At 36.2% G+C, this 25,120-nt stretch overlaps 1 protein-coding gene across 1 annotated transcript in view; it reads right to left on the reverse strand.

Moving 5' to 3' along the window:
• The window catches only part of amon (prohormone processing protease amontillado), a 119,082-nt gene that overhangs the window by 12,098 nt on the left and 81,864 nt on the right, over positions 1-25,120 (reverse strand). The window contains exons 4-7 of the mRNA XM_074094566.1: positions 24,776-24,813; positions 17,729-17,805; positions 15,134-15,222; positions 2,731-2,906 (exon numbers count right to left, since the gene is read on the reverse strand). Of these exons, the coding sequence (XP_073950667.1) occupies positions 2,731-2,906; positions 15,134-15,222; positions 17,729-17,805; positions 24,776-24,813 (380 nt within the window). The remainder of the gene's footprint in view (positions 1-2,730; positions 2,907-15,133; positions 15,223-17,728; positions 17,806-24,775; positions 24,814-25,120) is intronic.

Here is a 25,120-nt window from a genome sequence, read left to right on the forward strand (position 1 = left end):
AGGTTACATAATTGCCTGTACTAGCGAACACCCTGTGGGCGTTATAATATCCACTCCAAACTTCAAATTCAAAGCCGTCTTTAATATCGTAAAATGTACTCAAGATTATATAGAGCCTCTGTAATGAAGTCCCTTGACTAGTAAATCTTAGCGGCGAATTCTTTAAATCCTTCTAACGATATTCAACAAAGTCCCTGAAATCATAATTAAGGATTAGGAATTAACCGAATATGGGTCGATTTGATTAATTAATTAATTTCTTCAAGATAATGTCGTTCCATTTTTTTACATTCATTTTGTCCATCGCAGTGCAAAGGCATTTCGTTTTTGATCCACAAACTTAAAAACCTGCCCTAGGGGAACCCCTGTTTGTTTAATTACATGTTTTAGTATTTTTTTATAATGTTGACATAATTAAGTACATTAAACACCACATTTGCATATTGCGTAAGTATTTAAAATCTTCTAGAAAACTTTCCAGGTAACCTGCCAGGTAGAGGACCAAATCTGCATCATATAGTGGTAAATGGTGGTGGCAGTGAATTAGCTCGTTGAACTGGCAATAGGCAGGCCTTATAGCACGGAGAACAGATGGCCGTCAGAGCCGAAAAGTTTCCGAATGGAGACCGCGGATAGGCAAACGCCACCTATAGGAAGGCCACCTATACGGACGAATGACCTGGTTAAAGCCACAGGTTCACGGTGGATGCAGGCCGCTTCCAACCGAAGTAATTGGAGATCTATAAGGGACGCATGTCTAACAGTGGACGTCCTACGGGCGCCTACGGCTGATATGATGACGATGAGTAGTATGAGTTTTATTATATCTCTATATACACATAAAATATTCTCTACGTTGCCAGGATGATCTCTGACAAGTGATAAATCAACTGCTCGTAGAATTTACGCAACGCAACGTGACGGCGCGGTAAGCTGATCTTACATGTGACCTAGTACTGGCTCGAATTAATTATATGGCATCAACCTATGAGGAAAGGTCGCAACTGATGCCTTAAATGCCCTTAATCTGGACAGCGGCCTCGGAAGTGGAGGGCAGGAGGAACAAAGCTCCCCCAGATTCAACGGTGTGGGCATAGGATAACGGTGTCGGTGATTGAGAACATACGTACGTAAGATCGGACGTAAGCAAGTTTCTCTCTCTTTTCTTCTATCCCGCCATCACAGAGTACTTCCATGGTCACGGAAGAATATAATATTCTAATACAACATATTTAACTTCAGGACTGGAGCTAGCGAGCATTGGTTTGCTTTGTTTGAGAAACCAGTAAAACGTATCTTCCCAGAGATATTTAAGACCTATTTAGACCGATTGTTTGCGCCCTAAAACCCTTATATAATACAAATTGTCATCGAAATTCGAAATCATTGAGCGGTTTCCATAAGTCACGAATTAAATAAATTTACAAAATTTGCTCGTTTGGCAGACTTGTGCAGACCAGTGTAAAACTACATAACCCCGAGTTAACTGCTAACTCAGGGTTAAAGGAACTCGTTTTTAATTTTTCAAACCATGAACTGTGCAAGCGGTCCAAGTATCTAATACTTTTAAGATAGATAGATAGAAAAATTCAGTATGTATCTAAGTTGCTAAATTATCGGCGATACACAATGTGTTGTCGCCTAGTTTCCTTTTAATAATGAAAGCAGCGCCGAAACTAATTTTCAATCTTGATACGCGTTAATTATATTGGCAAAGTTAGGTCGCAACTTCACGCGATCTTACTTAACGTTTTCATCTTAAAGTTAATTATGTTGCTGGAAACAAAAATTTATATACCTATTGCTTTGAGGTTGGCAGAACTTTTTTCGCTTACCATTGAAAACTTATGTGTGTTACAATTTTCTTTCCTCCTTGTACCTACATATGTGCTTACAACTTATTAAATGAATAGAACTGACCTCATTAACTTCTCTGACAATGGTTCTCATGGTGGCGTTCCTCGACCCACTGATTATTCCCCCGTGTTCTATGGGACCCCATAACGCACTGCAAATGTGGATTTCATAGGGTTCATGACCCACGGAATTGGTTTCCACCGAGATCGTAATGTACAAATACAAATAACTATATTTCGCTGGAAATATGGTACAGTCACCAGCACCAATATGTGACAAACAAAGCGTGCATAAATATCTGATACGACTCTATTTCCAGGACCGGTAGGACGTGTTAGATATTTTTGCACGCTCCGCTGTGGCAGATATTAATGCAGGTGACTGTACAAGAGGTGTTAAAATACAATATTGGGCCACTTATTTCACCATCGTCTGGCATACAAAATGTCATAAATTACATTTTTTTTATATTAAAATCAAAATGTCACCTGATTTATTATTGATCAAAAGAAGAAAAGTATTCGGAAACTGAGTAGAAACCCTTTAACACAAGCCAAGCTTTAAGTTTTCGCTTAAACATTTTCGAAGGCAAATGTTTCATGTAAATGTTTTCTTTCTTTCTTTCTTTCTTTCTTTCATGTCATCACTAAGTTTATTATTTTTATATATTTTAATTGACATACAAAAGGTGTTTCGGCCATACAGAGCTGATTTTTTGCGAGGGGCGACTAATCTATCTCGGTACCTCGTATTTTCGCATATGCATGGAACTGTCAAAAGTTGCAGATTTTTAAAGGATGGCCTGCAGGACGTCATAATATTAATAGAACTGAGAAATACCTAACTTTTAAATATGAAACGAATGGAACTTACTTCATTGACTCCCCTGACGATGGCTCTCATGGTTGCGTTCCTTGGTCCGTCCACGGTCCTTCCGTCGTCCGTGGGTCCCCACGAAGCGCTGTAGATGTGGATCTTATGGGGCTCGTGCCCCATAGAATTGGCTTCGATAAGATCGGTCATGTACGGCTGGTCTAACATCCTGATGCCTGGGGAAGAGATACGGGTAGGTTAGTTGTAATGGAAAGAAAATGTTTATGGTGCTCCCACATTGGCTGTTATATGTGTTATATCCGCCTGGGACCTAACTTTTTTAACAGACTTTTTTACTTACGCCCTCTAGACGTGATTCACCAACTTTGTTATTTTGCATAGGTACCTATTATTTCAAAATTCTAATATATGGTGTACTATAATGTAGGAGCGTTTAAAACACCTAGCAAGTGTTAGCAAAAGTTATAAAGTGTTAGACAATTTTATCGTGTTTTATAACGTTATAATAACATTTATAACAGCCAGTGTGGGAGCACCATAATTGGGCATTATAATTTACTAACATAAATAAACACTATAACATTCTACTAAAATATATAGCTGAAAGGGCTGGCCGCTCAGCAATGCAATACGGAACCAAATCGCTGATTGTCATTGGACTCGGAGTGTGAGAGAAGCGTGAGTTAGGTTTCGCATGTAACACTTCGCAGTTAGTATATTCCAGCTGAGCCATACTTATTATCACTGACTTCACATAAAAAAATTAGGCAACCCGGAGGGAATCGAGTTGTGACGGTGCCACGCTACTGATAGGTATGTAGATAACTGGATTTTGGGAATAACACAACGGCTACTTTTTATTCCGATATTGCCACAAGATCAGGATTCATCGCACACCACAAAATGAGACTACTATTTGAAAATATATAACTCTCAAAATCATATACATATATTACTACATGCTTAAACATTACACTTTTCTGGTTCTAGTATGAAAAGTACATTTGTGTATTTTTATCAACTCTAATTAAATAATCAATATTTAAAAAAATTACCATAATATTAAACATGTTATGTAAGACCTAATATGTAATCCACTAAAACATAACTAACTACATATTTCTAAGCAAGTAAATATTATGACGTCGCAGCCGTCCTACCTATAGAAAATTACATATTGAAGAAGATTATGTTATAAACAAGCAATCTTGTTACACAATTATTAATAATGTCTACAGAGCGAACATATATATAAAATGAAACGTGAATAACGAACGGTGTCCATGTAAGTGCTAGCTACGTAAGGAATGGTGACGCACACACGATCAAAATAGAACAGATGTTTGATGTAGGGAACGGTCAATATAGAGATTGAGAGTGCAAGCTAACATGATATAAATAACACGCCAGTGTACAGTCGAGGGCATAAATATCTGTACAGCTATAGCGTCAAAGATATCATCGACCTTATGGTAGTGGCATATATATGTATAGATATTTTTGACGTCTTGGTAACGTTATATTTATGCTATACCTGACTGTCTGTATAAACAAATCTAATTGTAATTAGATAGTCTGTGAGTATGATTATCCAAAAATATTTGACACTTCTATTTTTACTTTCGTCTATTAAACAAAAAAATGATGAAGATATAGCCAGCTAAAGTTCTATTGTGACGTCACGACGTGCGCCACTTTTAAGCACAGCGTGACGTGCCTCAAAAAATATTTACACTCATATTTTGTGTAAATTTATGTAATTTATTAAATCAACATCTAACTAACATCCGGTAGCATGGTGAACAGTTCTGTTGCTCTGAAGATGAGCTCTGGTTGAGTTCGAAACGCGTCAGTGTAGTGTGTTGGTGGTGATAGATGGGTTTGTGTGTTCTTACAGTGTGTAGCTGTACACACATTTCTTGCATAAACGTAGCTATTATAAGGTCGTGGATGAGCAAAGTTATTGTTTCAGTTCATTGACATGGACCTCCGCAAAGTGACGCCTGATTCAATAAATTATTTAATTCTACAGCACAAACTTATATAATAGTAAGGGAGTCAGGTCACTGGTATATGAGATGCCCTACTTTGAAACCTAGATCTAGGGTATTACTCCTATGTTGTACAGGTCAGGCAATCGGACGTTCGATGCAATGTCATTACGTAGGCCTCGACTCAACAGTACCTATAGGGCATATCAAGCAAAGTTCTGCGCAGGGGGCGACACTAGCGCAAACCTCCATGACAACGTCAGTTCTTTTTATAATTTGTCTCCATGACAGATCATGACCTATAGAAATGATGCGCGGTATATTCATTAGTAACAAAATAACGACATATTTACATCGATAGTAACGATAGAGCTATATATCCAAAAAAAATATTGAAATAATAGATATTATATGGCATTTAAGATACTCAAAAACTGTCTACGGTTTTATGCTGGAGCTGCATTCTGACGGCAGAAAATTGCAGTAATATTCCCTATTCATGAAAACTTTGTTAAAATTTTGAGGAAACATTTTGCATTAGTTAATCATAGGTACTGGGCACCTTACAAACTGGAAGGATTTGAGCCATAGTTCCCACTCTTGCCCAATGCGGATTATATTCACACACACCAGTAAATTTCTTCGTAGGTGTGTGCAGGTTTCCTTTCGATGTTTTCCTTCACCGTAAAAAATATATTCAATTTCAAATGTCATTTCATATGAACAGTGTAGCAGCATTAATAGAGTTCCGTTTGTCAATCTTCGCGTAAATGTCTATACCCATTAAACCGTATCATACCATGACCGTAATAGGAACGCAAAAATATATTCTTTGTATCGAAAAGTATTAGACTATGGCCACTAGCACGTGTCGTAACCAACCGTCGCCGTCGCGTGTCATGTATGCCCTTGACATTCCGTTCCTGCCACGTTCCTATAACGGTCATGACATAATACGATATAGTGGGTAGAGACCTTAAGGAACACTAAATAAATTCCCGTAAAACTTTGCCACTTACATTTTTTTAGCTTAATAAAGGTGCTGTTAGGAGTACTACGTCTCTATTTACTTACGACGTAATTATAGCTCTGTTTATGGCAAGTTAATTATTAAAAATTAACGCTGGAGCCTAATTACACAGAATCGAGAAAACTAATTAGGAAGACTACATAATTGTGTAATGTTCTATATTTGTTGACCAAACCGCAAATAATTAGCAACGTATTAAAGGAATGATGAATTAGTAGTGGTGAATAGTGTAATTAGATGTGGCACGCTCGACTATGAGATGCGAGTTCAAATACCGGCTTACGCAACAGGAAAACATTTTTATAGACAAAACGACAAAACGTTCTGCTAATAAATATAAAAAAATTGTGAACATTTTGAAACAGCTCAAACGACAGAAACAACTCACTGATTCCGAACATGTACTCGTACATAACCAATTTCTAAAAAAAATACGCTTAGATAAGATCAATTAGGCTTCCAACCGTCGAAATATAAACAGAAAATAGAAATGTACACAATTTTTCTAGCCTTCTATTAAATATGGACAGAATAAACATTATTGACATATGCAAGCGATCAAGTAACTCGAATGAATAAGTCGGGGCCCTGGTGCTGTCATCGTTCATCCACCATCACCTCTCATATTTCGTTTTCTAGAATTTTTTTACCGTACAACGGCAAAACAAAAACTACTAGACACTGGCAAAATTGTCCTCCAATGGACAGAGCCATATTTTTTTAAAGAAACATCAACAACATCAAGTCGGGGCACTATGGTGTATGGATGTAGTGACAAATAAAATAATAATTAATAATAAATATCATGGGACAATTGACAGCAATTGACCAGTCCTAAACTAATCTTATTACATTAAGACAATATACCCTTGGTCAAGGCAATAATATTTCGTATATAGCCGGACGCCATATTGTATTGGATGAAGACAAAAACTGTTACCTTACTTAAAGAAAATAATTACTTGAATTTAAACAATATTCCTGAGACTATGAATATTCTTGGTCTAAGAATTCCTTTTTTTCCGTGTTGATAAATACAAACTTAAACCACTAAACTTGAATACACATACACATTTTATTTATCATATATGAATGCTCAAGACCCGAGAGCATAATGTTAAAAAGTACAAAGAATACATCGTCATTTATGTACCTTACGGCACTAGACTAGCTGTTTAATTAGAACAAAACGCGCGGCGCATCAACCATATTACTTTGACACAACCCCTGTCACGAACGTCAACAAACTATAGCGAACTGTTCACAAAACCGCGCTGTGAACTAATTTTATGCGTCGTTTTGATGTAAGAAACATGCAGTCTAGATAGAGTTAATGCCGTGTATTTTTTTGACGTCAGTGACAGGGGTATTGACGCGATTAATCCAAGAGATGCAAAATTTCACTCTTCACTGCAAATATGAAAACCAAATCTGAGACAGAACGTAGGTAAATGTCGCTCCTAATTGGCTGAACTCTTATATATATTCTTCTACCTATACCTATGTACAACATGCCCTTTAACGAACATTACTCGTTTTCCATGTGCTTGTCACCCTTGAGCAAACGTCACACTGTCGGCGGGAAATTGAATTGGTAATTTGAGGCTTTGCCGTGATCGAAGGCTTTGCCGCTCCCGTATTGTGTGCGAATTGAGGCGCCTGGCAAACAGTTTTATGTACGATATTTATACACGGGGAACACTTGGGAGCGCATGTAAGATTCTGGGGTAACTGAATACGCCTCTAGGGTTGTCGATGTACATAATAAAAGACAAAGTATCTTTACGTCTAAACAAGTTTCTGTTCATGACATGCATTGTCATCTAAATTAGGAGACCGAGGAGGGTTGTGACAGAGGAGAGTGTGACAACGTCAATTTTTGGAAACCTATTTACTGCTAGCGACACGCGTTTGATAGTTCGAGACTAGAACTAAAAAATGCGCGCTAAAATCGACGTTGTCACTACTCTTCTCTGTCACACTCTCTTCGGTCTCCCCATACTAACGCAACCATTACTAATTTTATGATTTTTTTAAATTCTAGTTTTGTTCCGCGTACCTTGAGTTTAGATCTTGATTTGAGGTCGTCTCATGATCAAGGCGCATGCAGCTGTTCTTAAGATATATTAATAAGTACAGTTAATTACCAACATTAGTGTAATCTGAGAACAAATCCCATTTTTTTTTTGGATTAAACGACTTATTTCGACTCAAAAGCTACTAATAAAGAACCTTTTCTTTTCATGGTCATGGTGGGTGATACCTTATTAGGTTCAAATTCAAATAATTTATTTGTCCAACATGGGTAAATTACAGGCTGTTACTAACATTATTATTTGTATCACTATGTGGCGCCTTGTGGCATACAAATTCATTTGGATGCTTTCATGCAGCATGCCTTATAAATAATGCTAAAATTCACTTAAGTACCTACTATTTATATTAGTGTCTAGTCTACCTAGCTAGTTGCAGGGTCCGGGGTTCGATCCTTGGTCGAGGCAGACCCACAAAATCTTTGTTCTTGAGTGTGTATGTGTAATATGCATGCACTTACATAAGTAAATATTCAACATATTTTTTCTGTATCGTTTTACTTAAGTATTGAGGTTATACTTGTATATATGTTTGCTTATATTGCCCTTTGCTGCGACTGATTATATTATGGACATGAATACGGGTGTGCGCGTGGCAACAGACCCTCATAAAATAAACAGCTTATGCTATTATATTCGACAGGGTACGGGCAATAATTTGACAGCGGGTAGATCGGACACGTACTGGAACGAGTATCCCACAACACGCTTCTACGCCGTTAACAAGAGAGTCGTGTTCAGGTATTTTTGATTAAGTCTACCCGCCTTTTTTTTGTTATTTGTTGAAGCGGTAAGGAGTGCGGGGAGGGGAGCGGACTGAAAATCAGCGCTGCGCGATGCAGGCTTACGCTTGCACTCGCAGCAAATGCTGAGTCCGCTCCTTTTGCCACAAAAAACTGTCTTCTGTTTAGGTTTAGTGTAGATGTTTTTTCTTTTTTCAACTGTTCATTTTTTTTTGTGGCAATAAATGATTTCTTTCTTTCTTTCAAATTTTTGCTCACAAGTTTATGAACTCGACTGTACCTACATACGTCCCTAAAGAAAGATGCAAAAAGACTATAAAGGTATCTACTCATTACACCGTATCATATCATGACCGTAATAGGAACGTGTCAGGCAAAACTATATTCTTTGTTCCTATTGAAAAGTATGAGACTATGCCCACTAGCACGTTTCTTACCCGTGTCGCCGTCGCGTGCCATGCACGGAGCGTCAAACAAAACGGTGCCGATACGCTTATATAGGTATAACACGCTGTTACTACTACTATTTCGCCGGCTCAGCGACCCAAAGTGGATCTTGGCCTCCGACACAAGACTCCGCCAATTGTTCCTATCCTGTACAACAAGGCGCCAGTCTGCCACCTGCATGTCGCACAGGTCTTTTCGGACTTCATCCAGCCAGCGAAACCTAGGCCTTCCAATTGGCTGTCTTCCAGTCGGTTGTCCTAGGTATGCTCTCTTGGCCGAACGATCCTCTCCCATTCTCTCCACGTGGCCGAGCCAACGAAGCCGCGCAGAACACACTGTTACAAACACACACGCTAACACGCTGTTGAAATGTTGTAATCCATGTCGCATTAATTCCGTGCCTCATACGTTTCTATTACAATCATGGTATGATACGGTGTAATGGATTGAGACCTTTAGCCTTACGCCTAGTGATTTTGGCCTATAGCCTTTCATGCAGAGAACTGTAAGTACGAGCCCAAGCCCAAGCTTGCACCATCAAAAAACACTTTTTATAGGACCATGCGTCAAAATGGACCAAAAACCAACAGAGCTGAGTGAGACTTAGGTCATTAAAAAGGTCTGCTTATCTACTTTATTTCATTCTATGGGCACAAAGTTGAATTCCATTGAATAACTGAGACATACATATTGTAGTCAGAGTAAATATCTATGAGAAACTGTGTTTTTCTAGGAGAATATCTGTTGAACACCTTATATAAAATCTTGCTTGTATAAAATCTTGGAAAACAATGTTAAGTCTAAAAACATATCTTTAATTTTACACAACTTATACACGAGTAAATCGGTCTTAATTATCCTCCAGGATTTTTAAAGCCATTATAAGGAGAACTTTCCAGGTAAAACACAGTTTCTCATAGATATTTAATTTACTCTAAATAAAACTTGCATATCTCAGCTTTGCAATGAAATTAAACTTGGTGCCCATAGAATGAAATGAAGTACACGTAAAGATCTATTTAATGACATAATTCATACTTTTGGCCACTATGAGCGCTGCGATAGATTTCATTACCCCCACGTAGTACTTCGCACCCAGCGATTACTGTCAGCGTAAAACTAGCGTAAAAGTAACACGTAGTAAAGTGATTAGCAAAACAAAAGGGCTCAATGAACGTTGTCAATCGTTATCGTGACTAATCGAGCTTATCTATCTAAATCGCCACGATCTATTGCATATTGTTTATTTCCTGCCTTAAGATTATATGAATAGATAAAGGCCGTTCAAAACATAAATTGTGAACGAGTATATAGACAGAGTTGCCACCAACAATTTCGCAGCAAATTTGAGGAACAAAAATAGTGCTTTGTGAGCTTCTAACATAAACATTCACTTGTCTATATCTGTCACTTTTACGTGTACTGTTTTGCCAAAATCAGACAAAACATACGACAAGTCAATACATAATCGTTTATGAATAAGAGGTATGAAATTAACACTTCGTTTCCTAAAAAAATTAGGCCCAAAATATTATTACATATACTTGTAAGTAGATACTCAAACTGTTTATAGTCAAAATACCACCAACGGGACTTATCACGCTAACACACACGAGTAATATTTACCTCGACGTTTCGGCAACATTACTATTATTATTTCGCGCTGTTAGGCAGACTTGACACCCCACACTTCAGTCTACTCGTATAATGTAACTGTAATGTTGCTGAAACGTCGAGGTAAATATTACTCGTGTGTGTTAGCGTGATAAGTCCCGTTGGTGGTATAATGACTATGCATGAAAATCACGAAAGTTTGAAACGTCAAACTGTCTATATGGCCTAAAAATTTCAGCAAAAAAGAACTCATTCAAATCAACACGCGTACTTTAATTCAATGTACTTAATAATAATTTCATGCTTTATTTTATGTTATATAGGATATGGCAATTTCAGAAGTTGTCGAATACCTTATTAAACCCTAAACTATTGTTATCTTCCTATCCCGACTAACGGCAAAAGCCAACATATCGTAATCCTGTCAGTTGATTTCGTAACCTCAGAGATCTGGACAGGAATAGTTCATAGAAACCTTCTGAATGACCAGTCAAAGGCGCCCTTGATTTATGAGCCTGGACGACTGTATTAAGAAGATAAATGGTCCGTATCTTGGGCCCAAATAGGTTTTAGGTAGTTATGGAGAGAAATATAGCTAGGGTTGAAGACCTCATCTGTCTCCAAAGTTGCACGTAAGATTAACTGTCCTGATAATTAGATTGGACGTTAGAAAAATTATCTTCGCAAGATGACGGGAATTCTTTTTACCCGACTGCAAAGAAGGAGGGTTATGTGTTTGACGCGTATGTATGTAAGTATATTCCTATGTCCTCTCGTAACTACTCAACGGCTGAACCGATTTTGATAAATGATGCGTCATTGGATTCGTCTTGATGACGCGAGTGGGCACATTTAATTCTCGAAAAATCAAAATAGTGGATTTTTGGCGCCAAATTGTAAGTTTTCAAAAACTGTTTTTTATTCAAACCTATCGAGTGAGGTATCAAATGAAAGGTAATAATTAGCCCATTCTAAATATATTAGGTTATAATACTTTTAATCTACCATTTTAATTCTACCATTTATTTATTGTTTTATGTGAAATGAAACAATAAATAAAAAAATAAAAAAGCTGACTGCCTTAAAAAATACTAAAAAGAAGAAAACAAGTCTAGTAGGCTAGAACTTTGTTAAGTAGCTAACTTAAAGTTCAACAGTCGGGACCCATTTAAATCTTGACGCTCAAAAATTCTTACCTAATGGGTCCCGACTGCTGAACTTTAAGTTAGCTAGTTAACAAAGTTCTAGTCTACTAGACTTGTTTTCTTCTTTTTAGTATTTTTTAAGGCAGTCGGGTTTTTGATTTTTTTAATTTATTGTTTTTAATAATTGCGTCAGTACCTCATTACTGAAGCAATTTTAACTAAACTAGTGCGTATTTGCGAATTAATGGGCAATAGGGTATTTGACAACTCCAGAATTTGCCATATCGTACATTATTATTATGAAAATATTTATATACTGGGTAATTATTTGAGGTGTAAGATAAATGTTACAGAAATAAAAACACACATTTTGATGTGGTCTGTTTTATTTTGAACATAAGGATATGTACCGATAAGATGCTTTATATTATAAGAGATCGATAAAGTTTATTTTGGTTAAAAAAAGCAAAAATCCAGTTTTAACGGTAACGAAAATGAGCATCGAGACCACGAAAAAGAACATTTTGTTTATTTTAAAATCTTATAATTGTACTATTTGAATGAAAATCCGATCATAATGAGAAAACGAATAAGCATTATTTAATTAATCAGGTATCAACAGTAATAGACAATCGATATCTATATAAAAAAAAATTAAAACTTGACCACGAAAATGACGACTTCAAATTGTCATTTTTGTAACCTTTTAAATACTATGTAGAAATTACTTAATTAAAGTAAGATTAATAACTTCAACTCACAAACCAAAACAGTTTTCAATACCTTCCCCCCCGTGCAGGTCTACGGTAAACCAGAACGAAATTATGTTACAACAAAATGCTCCTGTAAATGACGAAGTTTTCTTTTAATATTTAGATATATACATTTCACACGTACATTCAGGGCAAAATAATTCTTGAACCTCTCGCCAGTTAACAAAATTGGCGACGCACTGGTCATAATTCCTATAACCACACCTGGAGCAAATGTTGTTGACGGTCAACCATTCTTCGTTTAAATCAATTAAATCAATAACGGCATAAACGATTACACTGTAAAAAGCAGAAAATTCTATAAAAAGTGTTCTGTATTTTTTCTACTTGTAGGGAAAATCATCTTTTTCGTGGTCTTTAATCAGTTTCGTGGCCCATAGGACCACGAAAATGATGACCACGAAATTGAAAAGCTCTTACTTTCGCGGCTCTGCAGTAAATATCCTATAGATTTGAAGCAAATGAAATCAATATTGAATAACTTAACTGCAAATGACACAGCACCAGTAAAACATTATATTTATTTACCCAATACTTACCAAGTCGCAACCGTAACGAAAATGACGCTCGATCTTTGACGCAAATCTAACTGAACCTTTATTACATTAATTATAGATAAATAATTATGACTTGCGATAAACATTATACGTTATATTGACGCAGTCTTATTTTCAAAGTTGCTTATAGTTAAAAAAGGATTTACAGGAGGTTTGACCTCTTTTTTTTGTTTAAAATATACTTAATAAGTGTGACCACGAAAATGATGGTGTATTTTGGAACAACGGGAAATGTAGAAAAAAATAGTCTTATCAATGTCCTAATTTTTTATGTTTGCATGCTTGGTATATCATATTATGAACATTCAATCCATGTTTTAAACAGCAAGTTTTTCTATACCTTGTATTTTTTACAATACTACAAAGTAATCAGGGATAATCCGAACCTGACCACGTAACTGACTTTTGTGCAGAAAATTTAAGTTATTGTGGAAAAAAAGATAAAATAGAATAAAATGTATTTACCGCAAGTTTCAGTGATAATATCCTAAGCAACTTAAAAACAATAAACGATATATTTCTAATTTTATAACTGAAAATTTGAGTCTGAACACTATTGAACCTCTCGAAATAATAACCCTACTGCCAATGTTTAGCCAAAAAAAGGGTTGATTAAGCATATATAAAACAAGTTTTTCGACGAAATAAATCTGTAATTTTACTCATTGGGTAAAAGCAAATCTTCTTCAAAACTTTCATGCGAATAACTTGCTCGGACCGGTCATAAACCTGAATCTCATCTAAAAACATAATGTAGGCGAATCTCACGGATGAACGTGGCAAACGTGACAACGGGTCCGGTCCAAAATGTACCAATTACGCGGTCCAGTGGAGCGCGCCTAACGTGGGCCTTAATCATGGGAGAATAAGGCCCACAGCGTAATGGTAATTGTACGGGGAATGCTGAGAATGCCGTGTATTGTAGCTAAATACTATACGTTATTTTACTAAGTAATTTTGAGCACTTTTTTACAGTAGTACCTATGTTGAAAATAGCCTTTGTTTTTGTTTTGCTCGACCTGGCGGGGGCACTACCGTGCCCCCAGATATTTGTGAGAGAATGCCATAAGAAATGGAGAGATTTACCTCCAGGCAGTTATTTGTAATTATGCGCCCAAGTTGAGGAAATTCAATAGTGTGATGCAGGATGTTACGTTTTCATATTTATTTGTTTGGCAAAGGCAAATGTCAAAGTGGCGTACAACTTCGTCTATGGTTTTTCCCATATAACAAACTTTGCTGACGCATAACAAAGTGATTCATGGAAACGTGCACGGAACAATTAAATCTTTCAAATTACTTACCAGAAATAATTTCATTTTCAATTTCAACTTCAAGGCCGATAAAAACCCTCGAACTCCAAAGAATAAGCAATATGAAAGGCTTCAGTTTTCATCAAACGAAACCCTTTTTCAATTTCATTAACTCGCTTCCACCTTTTTGCTGGAATGGATTATTGAAAAGAAATTCTTCTCGTAATCAACGGACGGCGCGGGCGAGGAAAATTGTTACCAATCAAGTAAATTGTGTTTAAACTTTGTACGCAGCCACAGGATTATACTTTCTCTCACTAACTACGCCTGCTTCTTTTGCTTTATTAGCGACTAACCTTTACCCGTGCTTTCGCTCGCGTTAACCATAAGATATTTGTATGAATAATACGAAGGTTGTTCTCGGATCTTGGATGTTTAATATGTATTTATCTATAGATATAAGTATGTTTATTCGTTGCCTATGTACCCGTAGTACAAGCTTTGCTTAGTATGGGACTAGGGCAATTGGTGTAAATTGTCCCAAGATATTTATTTATTTATTTTAATAGAGATCTGGTAATCGATGATTATTTACTATGACGCGAGACGAGGCCGCTTTGTCTAACGTGTTGACGTTCGCGATCGTATTCACCGTCTCTTTCTACCCTCGTCTTATGCCGTTTGACAGAAAGAAGTGGTGAAAACGATTGTGATTCCAAGTCTTAACAAATTCTCAAATTAGTGTTAGAGGCACCTTCCAAACTTGCGTGTTATTTGCCAATACGCCAAGACTTACCAGCAACTTTGGAGTGGTAAGCGACTCCAACACCGCAGACTCCATTGTCGCGTGCCGCGGCCACCTCACCCGCGCATCTCGTGCCGTGGCTGATAAATAACAATGCAATTAAATATAACAAATCATTAAACAATGTCCAACTCTCTGTAAAATAAACTAACAAGTTGATTTCAAGTCACTGGTTGAGAAAGCATATTGAATTGCACCAATAGGTAGTAGTGGAAGTTTTTGAAAGAGCTCTCTGTAGAGTTGATTCTGTTTAGTTTCTTGTCGGTTTATTTTCAACAAAGAGTTTTGGTGTTAGATTTATTTACGTTCGTAACTTATTATAAATACTAAATAATAAATAAACATGTCTAAATAATATAATGACTTTAACTTTGACTTTGTTCAACACTGGACGAAAAGAGATTTGAGCATAAGTAGCAAGAGCTATTCTTAGAAAATATTGCTATTCTTATAATACAATATCAAAATTTCTAAACTTAAACATTTTAGCTTTTAAAGTATCGGCGAAGAGGAAAACTTGCGATTACTAAGTTCGATTACTTAACTGCCGAAGTCCCTGTGAGACCTACTCAAAGTTGTACAAAGTTACCGAAGTGGTAATGAACATTGAACATTAGGTACAAAGTTTTGACGTGTCGAGAAAAGATTAAACAGTCAGAATTTAGAGAAATGTAATTAGTCATCCATAGTTTATGTTTAAGTTTACAACTTGACTTTTCAGCGATTGACGTTGAAATGTAAGATTAGATTTATCAAAATGAAACATAATAAACAACTAATTATGTAATAATTTAACTTAATTTTAAGCACCTACATTTCGATAATGGCAAGAAAAGACTTACTTATACTAAAATTTACAACATTTTGAAGCGTTTTGATTTTTGTGTTAAAACAATGTATTTAATATAGATAGGCAAGTCTATCGAAGGAATGGTGAGTAGAATAGAAAGTATGATTATCTATTGTCAAATACCTAAACTCCCTTTCATTAGAAGAAGAGATGTATACAGCGTGTATTTTTGATACTACCTCAAACTTTAAGGGTAGTTAGTGAAGGCTCTAATAATCACATTTTGTTATGTTTTACTAAAAAATGTAGACTTATTATTTTCCTTACAAAATTAATTAGCACGCAATATATCACTACGCAATACTACTTTATTTTTATTCAAAACGTCGCACTTGTTGACGTGACAGCTGTCACAGAATGCTTCTCTCTCGTATCAAATTATTGTACGCATTACATGGCTGCTCGAAAATATTTCAAAAAATTATTACGCTCTGGTAGTTAATTCTAAATTAACAATTTGTTTTGTTATCGGTTCACAGCACTTAAATCTTCGTCTGGTTCTAGTTTGAGGTAGTATCAAAAATACACGCTGTATAATACATACTTTAAAGTTTTAATCAGAAATTATGCAAATAACTAAACTTTAAAATCACAATACTATGTCCGAAAAAACGTTTTCAGCTTTGAAAGTAGGCCAAGTTGGTTTTACTTGTGCCTAACTTCAATTGTTAGAAATTTTCAAAGAGTGAAGTAACTGAATTTTGAAGTTATAATTGTCTTTTATACGTGGCTATAATTTGAACGGTATTTGGGCCAATTTTAATTTCATAGTCAATTTCTTTTTTTCTCAGACTATTTCAATAAAATTTAGTGAGTTGGTAGTTTCTGACAATGGTAAGCCCAATTTCACGCTTGACCTACGAATTTTTCCATTTAGTTGCAGTTACACAAAATATATTGAAATTTCGGAATTTATACTAAAATTTAGTACCTACAAAATGAGGAGCTTAAATTTTTTTAAAAAAACGACAACAAAATGAAAATGGCCCATTTAACTGTCTTTTACTTCTTATAAAAAATGTTATATAATATTTAAACTCATCCATTTGCCTTTATTACGCATCTATAATACCCCGGTTAGGTACCCCGGTTATTATAATAATTATAACCCATTAATGATAATAGAAGCAAAGTCATCACCATCTCGGCCTACTTAATATTTGCCCCAATACAGAGCACGGGCCCCTGTTAGAATGAGAAGTCTTGAGCCGTTATTCCTTCCCGGACCCAGAGCAGATTGGGAACTTCGCACACACCACTGAATTTCTTGAATAAATTCGGTAAAACTTTCCGCACTGTTAGGAACTTACCATGTTTAAACGTCACCGGAAAGGTCATGATAATTTTCAAATGTGATTTCGCACATAAATTCCGAAAAATTGACTTGAACCCACGACCCTCAGCTTGAGAGGCCATAGGTCAAACCGCTAGTCTACCACGATGAGCAGCAAAGTAATGTGGTTTAATCTGTCATCTCCCAGGATAACAGGATCCAAGGAATTTGGGCACAAATTTGTGCCTCTGGGAGAGGACAGGTTAAATAGCAACACCTTAAAATTTAAATTATGTAAGATTTTTTATATCCTGTGAAAAGCAAGAACGAACTAATAATATCTGAATACTGCTATAGAAAAGGCTATGGGTACAAAAAAAATAGACACAAATTGGCCTTGTTATATACTATTGGCCTTATAATGCATGGCTTTGTTGACACTTATGGCCTTATTAGAGCTCACCTGTTAAACCAATCGTCCGTATACCTAGGATACGGGTATGGGTCGTTGCTGCTAAAGTCATATGACGCCTCCGCATTCTGCGAACAAAAACTTATAATGGCGTCATGTGCTCAAAGTTTGAGAAGCTCTGTTCAGCTTCACAAACTGCAAACATTGGTAAGTTTTGATAATAGAACTTTGATAATCGCAACGTTCAACTTGGATATGAAATGTTTCTTTTTATAATTGGGGGAATGGGTTGTAATGTTACATGATACACTGCTACGTAGGGACTTTGATGTGTTTATTAAATTGGTAACCAAATACTAACGCCCTTTGGGAATTGCTGGCAATGAGAAAAAGAAGAAATATTAACAGTTTTTAATAATATAGTTTACATGAAATTTATTTCTTACGGGATAGATCGTCAGTACCTTTAATGAGGGAGCTTATTAAAGATAACCACTGACAAATATATTTAAGAACGACACAATTGAAAATCAGAATTTCTCGTTGCTATAACCGTGGTCATCATCATTCCAGCCTATATACGTCCCACCTCTGGGCACAGGCCTCCACTCAGAACAAGAGGGCTTGGGCCATAGTTCCCACGCGAGCCCAGAGCGGATTGGGAACTTCACACGCACCATTGAATTGCTTCGCAGGTTTGTGCAGGTTTCCTCACGATGCTTTCCTTCAACGCAAAGCTCGTGGTAAATTTCAAATGTAATTCCGCACATGAATTTCGAATAACTCAGAGGTGCGAGCAGGGTTTAAAACCACGACCCTCTGCTTGAGAGGCGATAGGTCAAACCACTAGGCCACCACGCCTAAAAGCTAAAGTTTTATAAAGAAAACGGACTGACTTTAATTGTCATCTAAATTGCGATATACATAATTTTAAAATTTACAACAAAGCACTCAGAATTACAGAGAAACAAAATTAAAAAAAAGTTATCACAAAAGTTCCTTCTAAAATTAACGACCAGAATTTTTTGTAGCTGCGCTTGACGTAAAAGCTTTTATAAATAGGAAATTTTTCAGGCAGAAAAATATCTCATCTACGTCGTAAATTCGTAATTTAGAAACGCTAGTAGCTGGTTTTATAAAAGGCTGTTAACAATCATTATGCCTTCCATCAATATACTGAGAGAATTAATGAGATTTTTGCTGTGTGGTTGAAACGCTAGGGAAATCATCTTAAAATCCTGCCTCTGATACTTTTAAGTATTGACTGTATGTACCTTCGTCGCGTGGTCCATGAATTTCTCAAAAAAGATTAATCAACGTAATGAAAAAGAAATATTATATCGAAATATTAAACATTAAGTTTATTTAATAAACGTCACTGCCAATACGTTGACCGAGGAAAGAGCCAGCCATAATTATGGTCACCAGTGGAACGGGCAAGCTTCTTTAAAAAAATAATGATTTTTCAATATTAAGTTACTAAATTGTACCTACACTGTACACCGAGTGTTTTGCTAGTCAATCGATAATAAATATTTTAAAAAATATTATTGCTCAAAAATCTAAGTCTACTTTAAATACATGTTTGAGAAACTAGCGGATGCCACTAGAAGTATCAAATTGGAAATTTGACAGCGAAATTGATTTTACTTAACTATAGCCCTCTGAACTCATTTTATGATCAGCGTGTTTTACTGGCGTGCCTCCTCTTCTCTTGGTTTCCTTTTCCGTGATTTAATACGCAATGTTTGACAGATTGATAAGGCGTCCTTCGACTACAAATGCCAAGGTGCCAGTTTATCTGTTCACCGGTTGTCCCGCCATTTCCGCCAACGACAAGGAAATGTTACAGGAAATTTGTAAAGCGTTAAGCGGGTTGATAATGGCGTGAACTTTACTGATGTTTTGTATACTTTAGCTTAAGGTGTATTTACGTAAATAGATGACACCGTCAATCAGTTGACGTAGTTTTTACGGTGAACAATATATATATACCTACGAGTACTCAAAAGAAAATGGAAGCTACGTCAGTTTCATTGGTTGAACATATTAATAAATTTAATTATTTCTATATAATTGTTATCTTTTCTATTTATACTATATTATGTTTGTTGAAATAAAGAATATTATTAAATGATATTTTAATTATTCTTTTTATTCCAGGAGGCTAAAAAAAAGTGTTTTATTTGAGTCGCCTCTGAGAATTATTGTATAATGGTGTTAACAGGGTCATTATTTAAGCGTTTCAATCACCTCATTTTCGTGGTCGCTTTTTTTTATAAATCGGCTGTAGAATTTGAAGACATTTTCGATTCATTTTTAGACGTCCTGTACTTCTACTAAACAGATAAGGAACCTGAAAACTGTAACAGGATCTCCTACCATGTCAACAAAAATGTACCCACGGAAATCAGACGGAGCAAACGCTCGAATAATGGACCCAAGTATCCTATTGTGACATATGGGAGGAAAACAGTTGTTTTCATACCGAATCTGAACCGAATTTCATCAGAAATAACGACAACTTCCCTGAAAAAAAAACATTTGCTAACAGTAACAAAAAAAATGTTGCTTGTAACATAGAGTGACTACAAAACTAAGGCCTACTAGTAGCTAAAAGTTAGGTAATGTCTTACAAAACCAGTTTTGCAATATTAACATAATTTTGGTTCCTAATTAGTAAATATTGGCTAATCGTCAAGTAACCAAACTAGTTCAGCTATCCTTTTTTTCAGTGTTGTGTTTCGTCAGTAAAATGAGAATAAAAAAATCGAATACCTACATGAATATGGACCACAATGTAAAGTAACGTTCGTCTGAAACAACAAATTATTTACTCTAGTAGATGACTGGGTTGCCAGGGCCCAGGTATTTCAAACAAGTTTTCCAATAAACTGCGCATTGGGCGCGTTGTTCAAATTGTTATCGTTGCCAGCCCACGGCTGCTGAAAGTTTGTACAAACTTGTTGTTTGCCCCAAACGGTACAATAGTTATTCAATATCCTCTGATTTACATTTAATTAAAAATTCTAAACTATAACCCCTTGTTTGACAATACTTTAATTACATTTATCTGGCGGATAAATGTGACGCCGTCTCTGTTTGTTTTGTTCGAATAGACGGAGACGGCATCACATTTATCCGTCAAATAAAATTAATCAATGGGTGGTGAAACAGCCCCTAAGTATAAATTTATTATGAGCATACGTTTCGACTTATTTGCAGGTAGGTTAAAAAAACTACAAAACGACGTGCAGTCGTTAGTTTTAGGTTACCTCAGTGGGATCCAATTTATACTTAGATGTTGTTTCTAAATGTTTTCCTTGTCGATTTATTTTTATCCTGTGTATCGAATATGAGTAAATAAATGTCTCTCTATCTCTCTCTCTCAATTTGAAAATGAGCTTATGTTTATGCCTGTGGCGTCGCGCCCGTGGAAAATCAGAAATTGGCTAGCGGTGGGGCCTGTGGGAATGTCGGAAAATCTCTCCTTGATGCACTTACCAAATTTCTAATCTTTAACTCCAGTGGTTGTGGTCACCTATATAAATATATGTCACAGTGAAGCGTGCGAAAAAATATCTGACACTAGCCGTTACCCGCGACTCCGTCCGCGCAGAATTCGTTTATCGCTATCCCGCGGAAACTGTATAATTTTCCGGGATAAAAACTATTCTATGTTCTTCTCCGGAACTCAAACTATCTGTGTACCGAATTTCATCTAAATCGGTTGAGTGTTTTAGACGCGATGAAGTAACAAGCAAACAAACAGACTTACAAACTTTCCCATTAATATTAGTGGGATTAGTGGGATGTCCTACAAGCCCTAGAAATATGTCCTACCACCGGCCCTGAAAATAGGGCCATAATCAGATATATATATATATATATATATATATATATATGCACGTTATTTTATGATAGATATCGGTGCTGGTGTCTGTACGTTGTTTGTCAATCAGTCTTTGATTACATAGTTAATAGTTACAATACCTAAGAGATTTTATGTAATTGATCTAAAATATAATATGACACCCTGGGGTCTAGACCTAAACCAGGCCGGTGGCCGGTGCCTTAGACACTATAGTTTCTTTTTAGGGTTCCGTAGTCAACTAGGAACCCTTATACTTTCGCCATGTCTGTCCGTCTGTCTGTCTGTCTGTCTGTCCGCGACTATGCTCAGAGACCGATAGTACTAGAAAGCTGTAACACATATCAGTCACGCCGACAAAGTTGTTTTTAGAGTACCTCCCATAAAGGGGTGATTTTTTTCTCGATTAACCCTATAATACTCGTAGTGTGGGGTATCGTTTTTTATCGTTATTATTTATATAATGAGATTATAATAACTATAAATAGTTAATACAACAAAATCACCTGTGTTTGTGTAATCATAATTACTAATATTTTTCTAATTAAGAAGGTACCTACTTAAAATTAGTAAAACTTTGTGAGAAAATTATGAAGTTAACCAGCCAGTAATTGACCATCTGTGACATACCATCGCGTGACTCGCTGACCACTCTCTACCAATCCAAATTTCATTATAAAAATATTAAATCTAAAATATAATTCGCCCATGACATTTCCAATCTACGATCAATAACATCAAAGGTTAGCCACACGTAAAATCAAAGCTAAATGCTAACCTCTTCAATATACTCGAACCAACGAAGTGTGACCCGCTGCGGAACCTTTTCGCAGAAAAAGTCATAGTGACTTCGAGAATTCGAGAATTCATTAGGACGCTTACTGTGAGAACGTTCTAGGTGGATCAGGAATCAAATGGTTCGACTGTACTTATAACTAGTTTAAGCCCGTGTCTTCGTACCCGTGGAAAAATAAATATTAGTTAGCTTTTTTAACCCCCGACGCAAAAATAGGGGTGTTATAAGTTTGGCCGCTATGTGTGTCTGTCTGTGTGTATGTCTGTGGCACTGTCTTAAACATGTGGACCGATTTGAATGCGGTTTTTTCATTTGAAATCAGGTTTTCTAGATATGTTTTATCAAAATCGGTTCGGCCATTTTTGAGATATTGAACATTGAAGTGACAAAGTCGGGGGTTTTTCAACTTTTTGTTGGTTAGGTTATTTCTATTATGAGCGGGAGACAAACGAGCATGCGGGTCATTTGATGGGAAGTGATCATCATCATCCATGAGTACAGTCAACATCATAAATAAATGATCACTTTTATATCTTGTCGCTCACAGTCCGTACACAATTTCCTATGGCTTTTTAAACATGATGTTTCAGTCGGTACAAAAGTGATCACTTATTTATGACGTTGACTGTACCAACAACTAATTGAGTCATTGGTCTGTTGCCGGCAATTAAAGAAAGTATACGCCCTTTTCTTAAAAGCCCCAATGTCTTAGTTTTCTGGAAACACAAACACTGCTGGCGGAAGTTAATTGCACAATTTCACTGTAACAGGCAGGAAGTAGCTATTTATCTTGTGAAAAATTTATAATTTTATTATTATTATTTATTATGAAAATAAAAATAAAACAAGCCTCTGTCTTTAGTGATTAATGCTGGCCTTGTCAATCAGATAGTCAGTGCTACGAATGTGGTATATGTGAACACACACACACACACGTACCCATTTACTCACAAACATTCACATTTATTATAATATTAAAAGGATGAGTCCTCAACCAGCAAGTGATGCGTTACTTGGCCGTAACTTCTTTTGAACTTCAATCCTTCATTTTGGTATTAATAATCAAAGTATTCATGATTGTGTTGTATTGTATTGTTTATTGTACACATGAAATTGAAATTAACAAAAAACAGGCTAATGAGATGTACAAAGCGAACACATGCTTTAAAAGGATCTCTTCCAGTTAACCTTCGAACGGTTCACAGGATATCAGAAACAAGATTAGACACTACCGAGTACAATGGAAAGATAAAAAAACCGAAATTTTCAATTTACCCAACAGTGCATTATAAATAGGTACACATACATATCATCATCCATCAGCATCCCAGCCTATATACGTCCCACTGCAGGGCACAGGCCTCCTCTCATAATGAGAGGGCTTGGGCAGTAGTTCCCACGCGGGCCCAGTGCGGATTTGGAACTCATACATATAGATACACACTAATACATAATCATAATTCTGCGCTACGGCTTAAACCACGCCATAGCTGATGTGCTACTAATGTGGCATATGTGAGCACGCACCCACACACCCACACACGCACACACGCACACACACACACTCACAATGACCTCAATCAACAAGTGACGCGTTAATTTGCCGTGAAAACTTTAAAATCCATCCATCATCTTTTGTATTAATCATCAAAGTTTTCAATACTCGTCCCAATGCTGCGCTACGGGTTATGCTACGCCGTAGACGTGCTACGAATGTGTAAAATTATTACTCATGAGCACGCTTATACTATCACTCAACTTTGACCTTCGTCGACTATGTCTAGCCTACTAAATAAGTACCTACTCTACGTATTTATCTGTTGCTAAGTGCTTGCTATATATAGTAGAGCTTTCCAGTTGTACATATATAGGTGTGTATGTAATTATTAATGTTGTTACGTGTATCTTGAAACAAGAAAAGCGTCGCGATTTTCGGCGATAGTATATAATGTTATTAAAGGGTACAATAAAAAATTTTCTGGAGTACCTAAGATGTAAAGTGGTGGTGATTTTTTTTCTCCTCCAACCTTGTAGTGTGGGGTATTTATTTGTGGGGTCTTTTAATCATTATGGGGTTGCTAGAACGATTTTTAGTTCAGTAATTTGATTGCAAAATATTCAACTTCAAAGTGCAAATTTTCATTAAAATCGATCGTCGCCCCCCCCCCCCTTTAAAATCTAAACCGGTGGGTGAAAGAATTTGAATAAATTCAGGATGGTAGTAAGTATTTACAATTTGCAAAAAAAAACCCCTTTTAAATTAATTTGAAATTTAGTTGATGTATCATTCAGATGTATGTGATCACTTCCAGATTATAAGCTTACACTTTAATAGCAAGGGGACTTTAAAAAAAATGTTCTACCGTAATTCTCACTGACAATACTGTAATTCAACAAAAAAAGTACAACGTTTGAATAAGATAATACTTACGTAATTAAACTTCAGGTCTGGATGCATGTAATCCACACCTGAAACAACCAACTGGAATGAGCCACTTTCAAAAGTTGAATGTTGAGCGTATATAAGACTCAAATTAAATGTTAATTGAGTTCACTCAAGTCGGAAGAACTTCAGCTAAGTTTATTTACAAATTAAAAGTTTTCCATGGTAATTTACTTCGTTAAATGATGCTTCATTTTCTTTTCACGGAAACGGGTTAATTAGTTTTCTTTATACCACAAAAAGATACAGATGTTACAATACTATCTACTGTTCATTAGGCCTCCCAATAGACCTCCAGTTGCTTCGGTTGGAAGCGGCCAGTATCCACCGTGA

The sequence above is a fragment of the Choristoneura fumiferana genome, chromosome 11 (assembly GCF_025370935.1).
Source record: "Choristoneura fumiferana chromosome 11, NRCan_CFum_1, whole genome shotgun sequence".
Lineage (NCBI taxonomy): Eukaryota > Metazoa > Arthropoda > Insecta > Lepidoptera > Tortricidae > Choristoneura > Choristoneura fumiferana.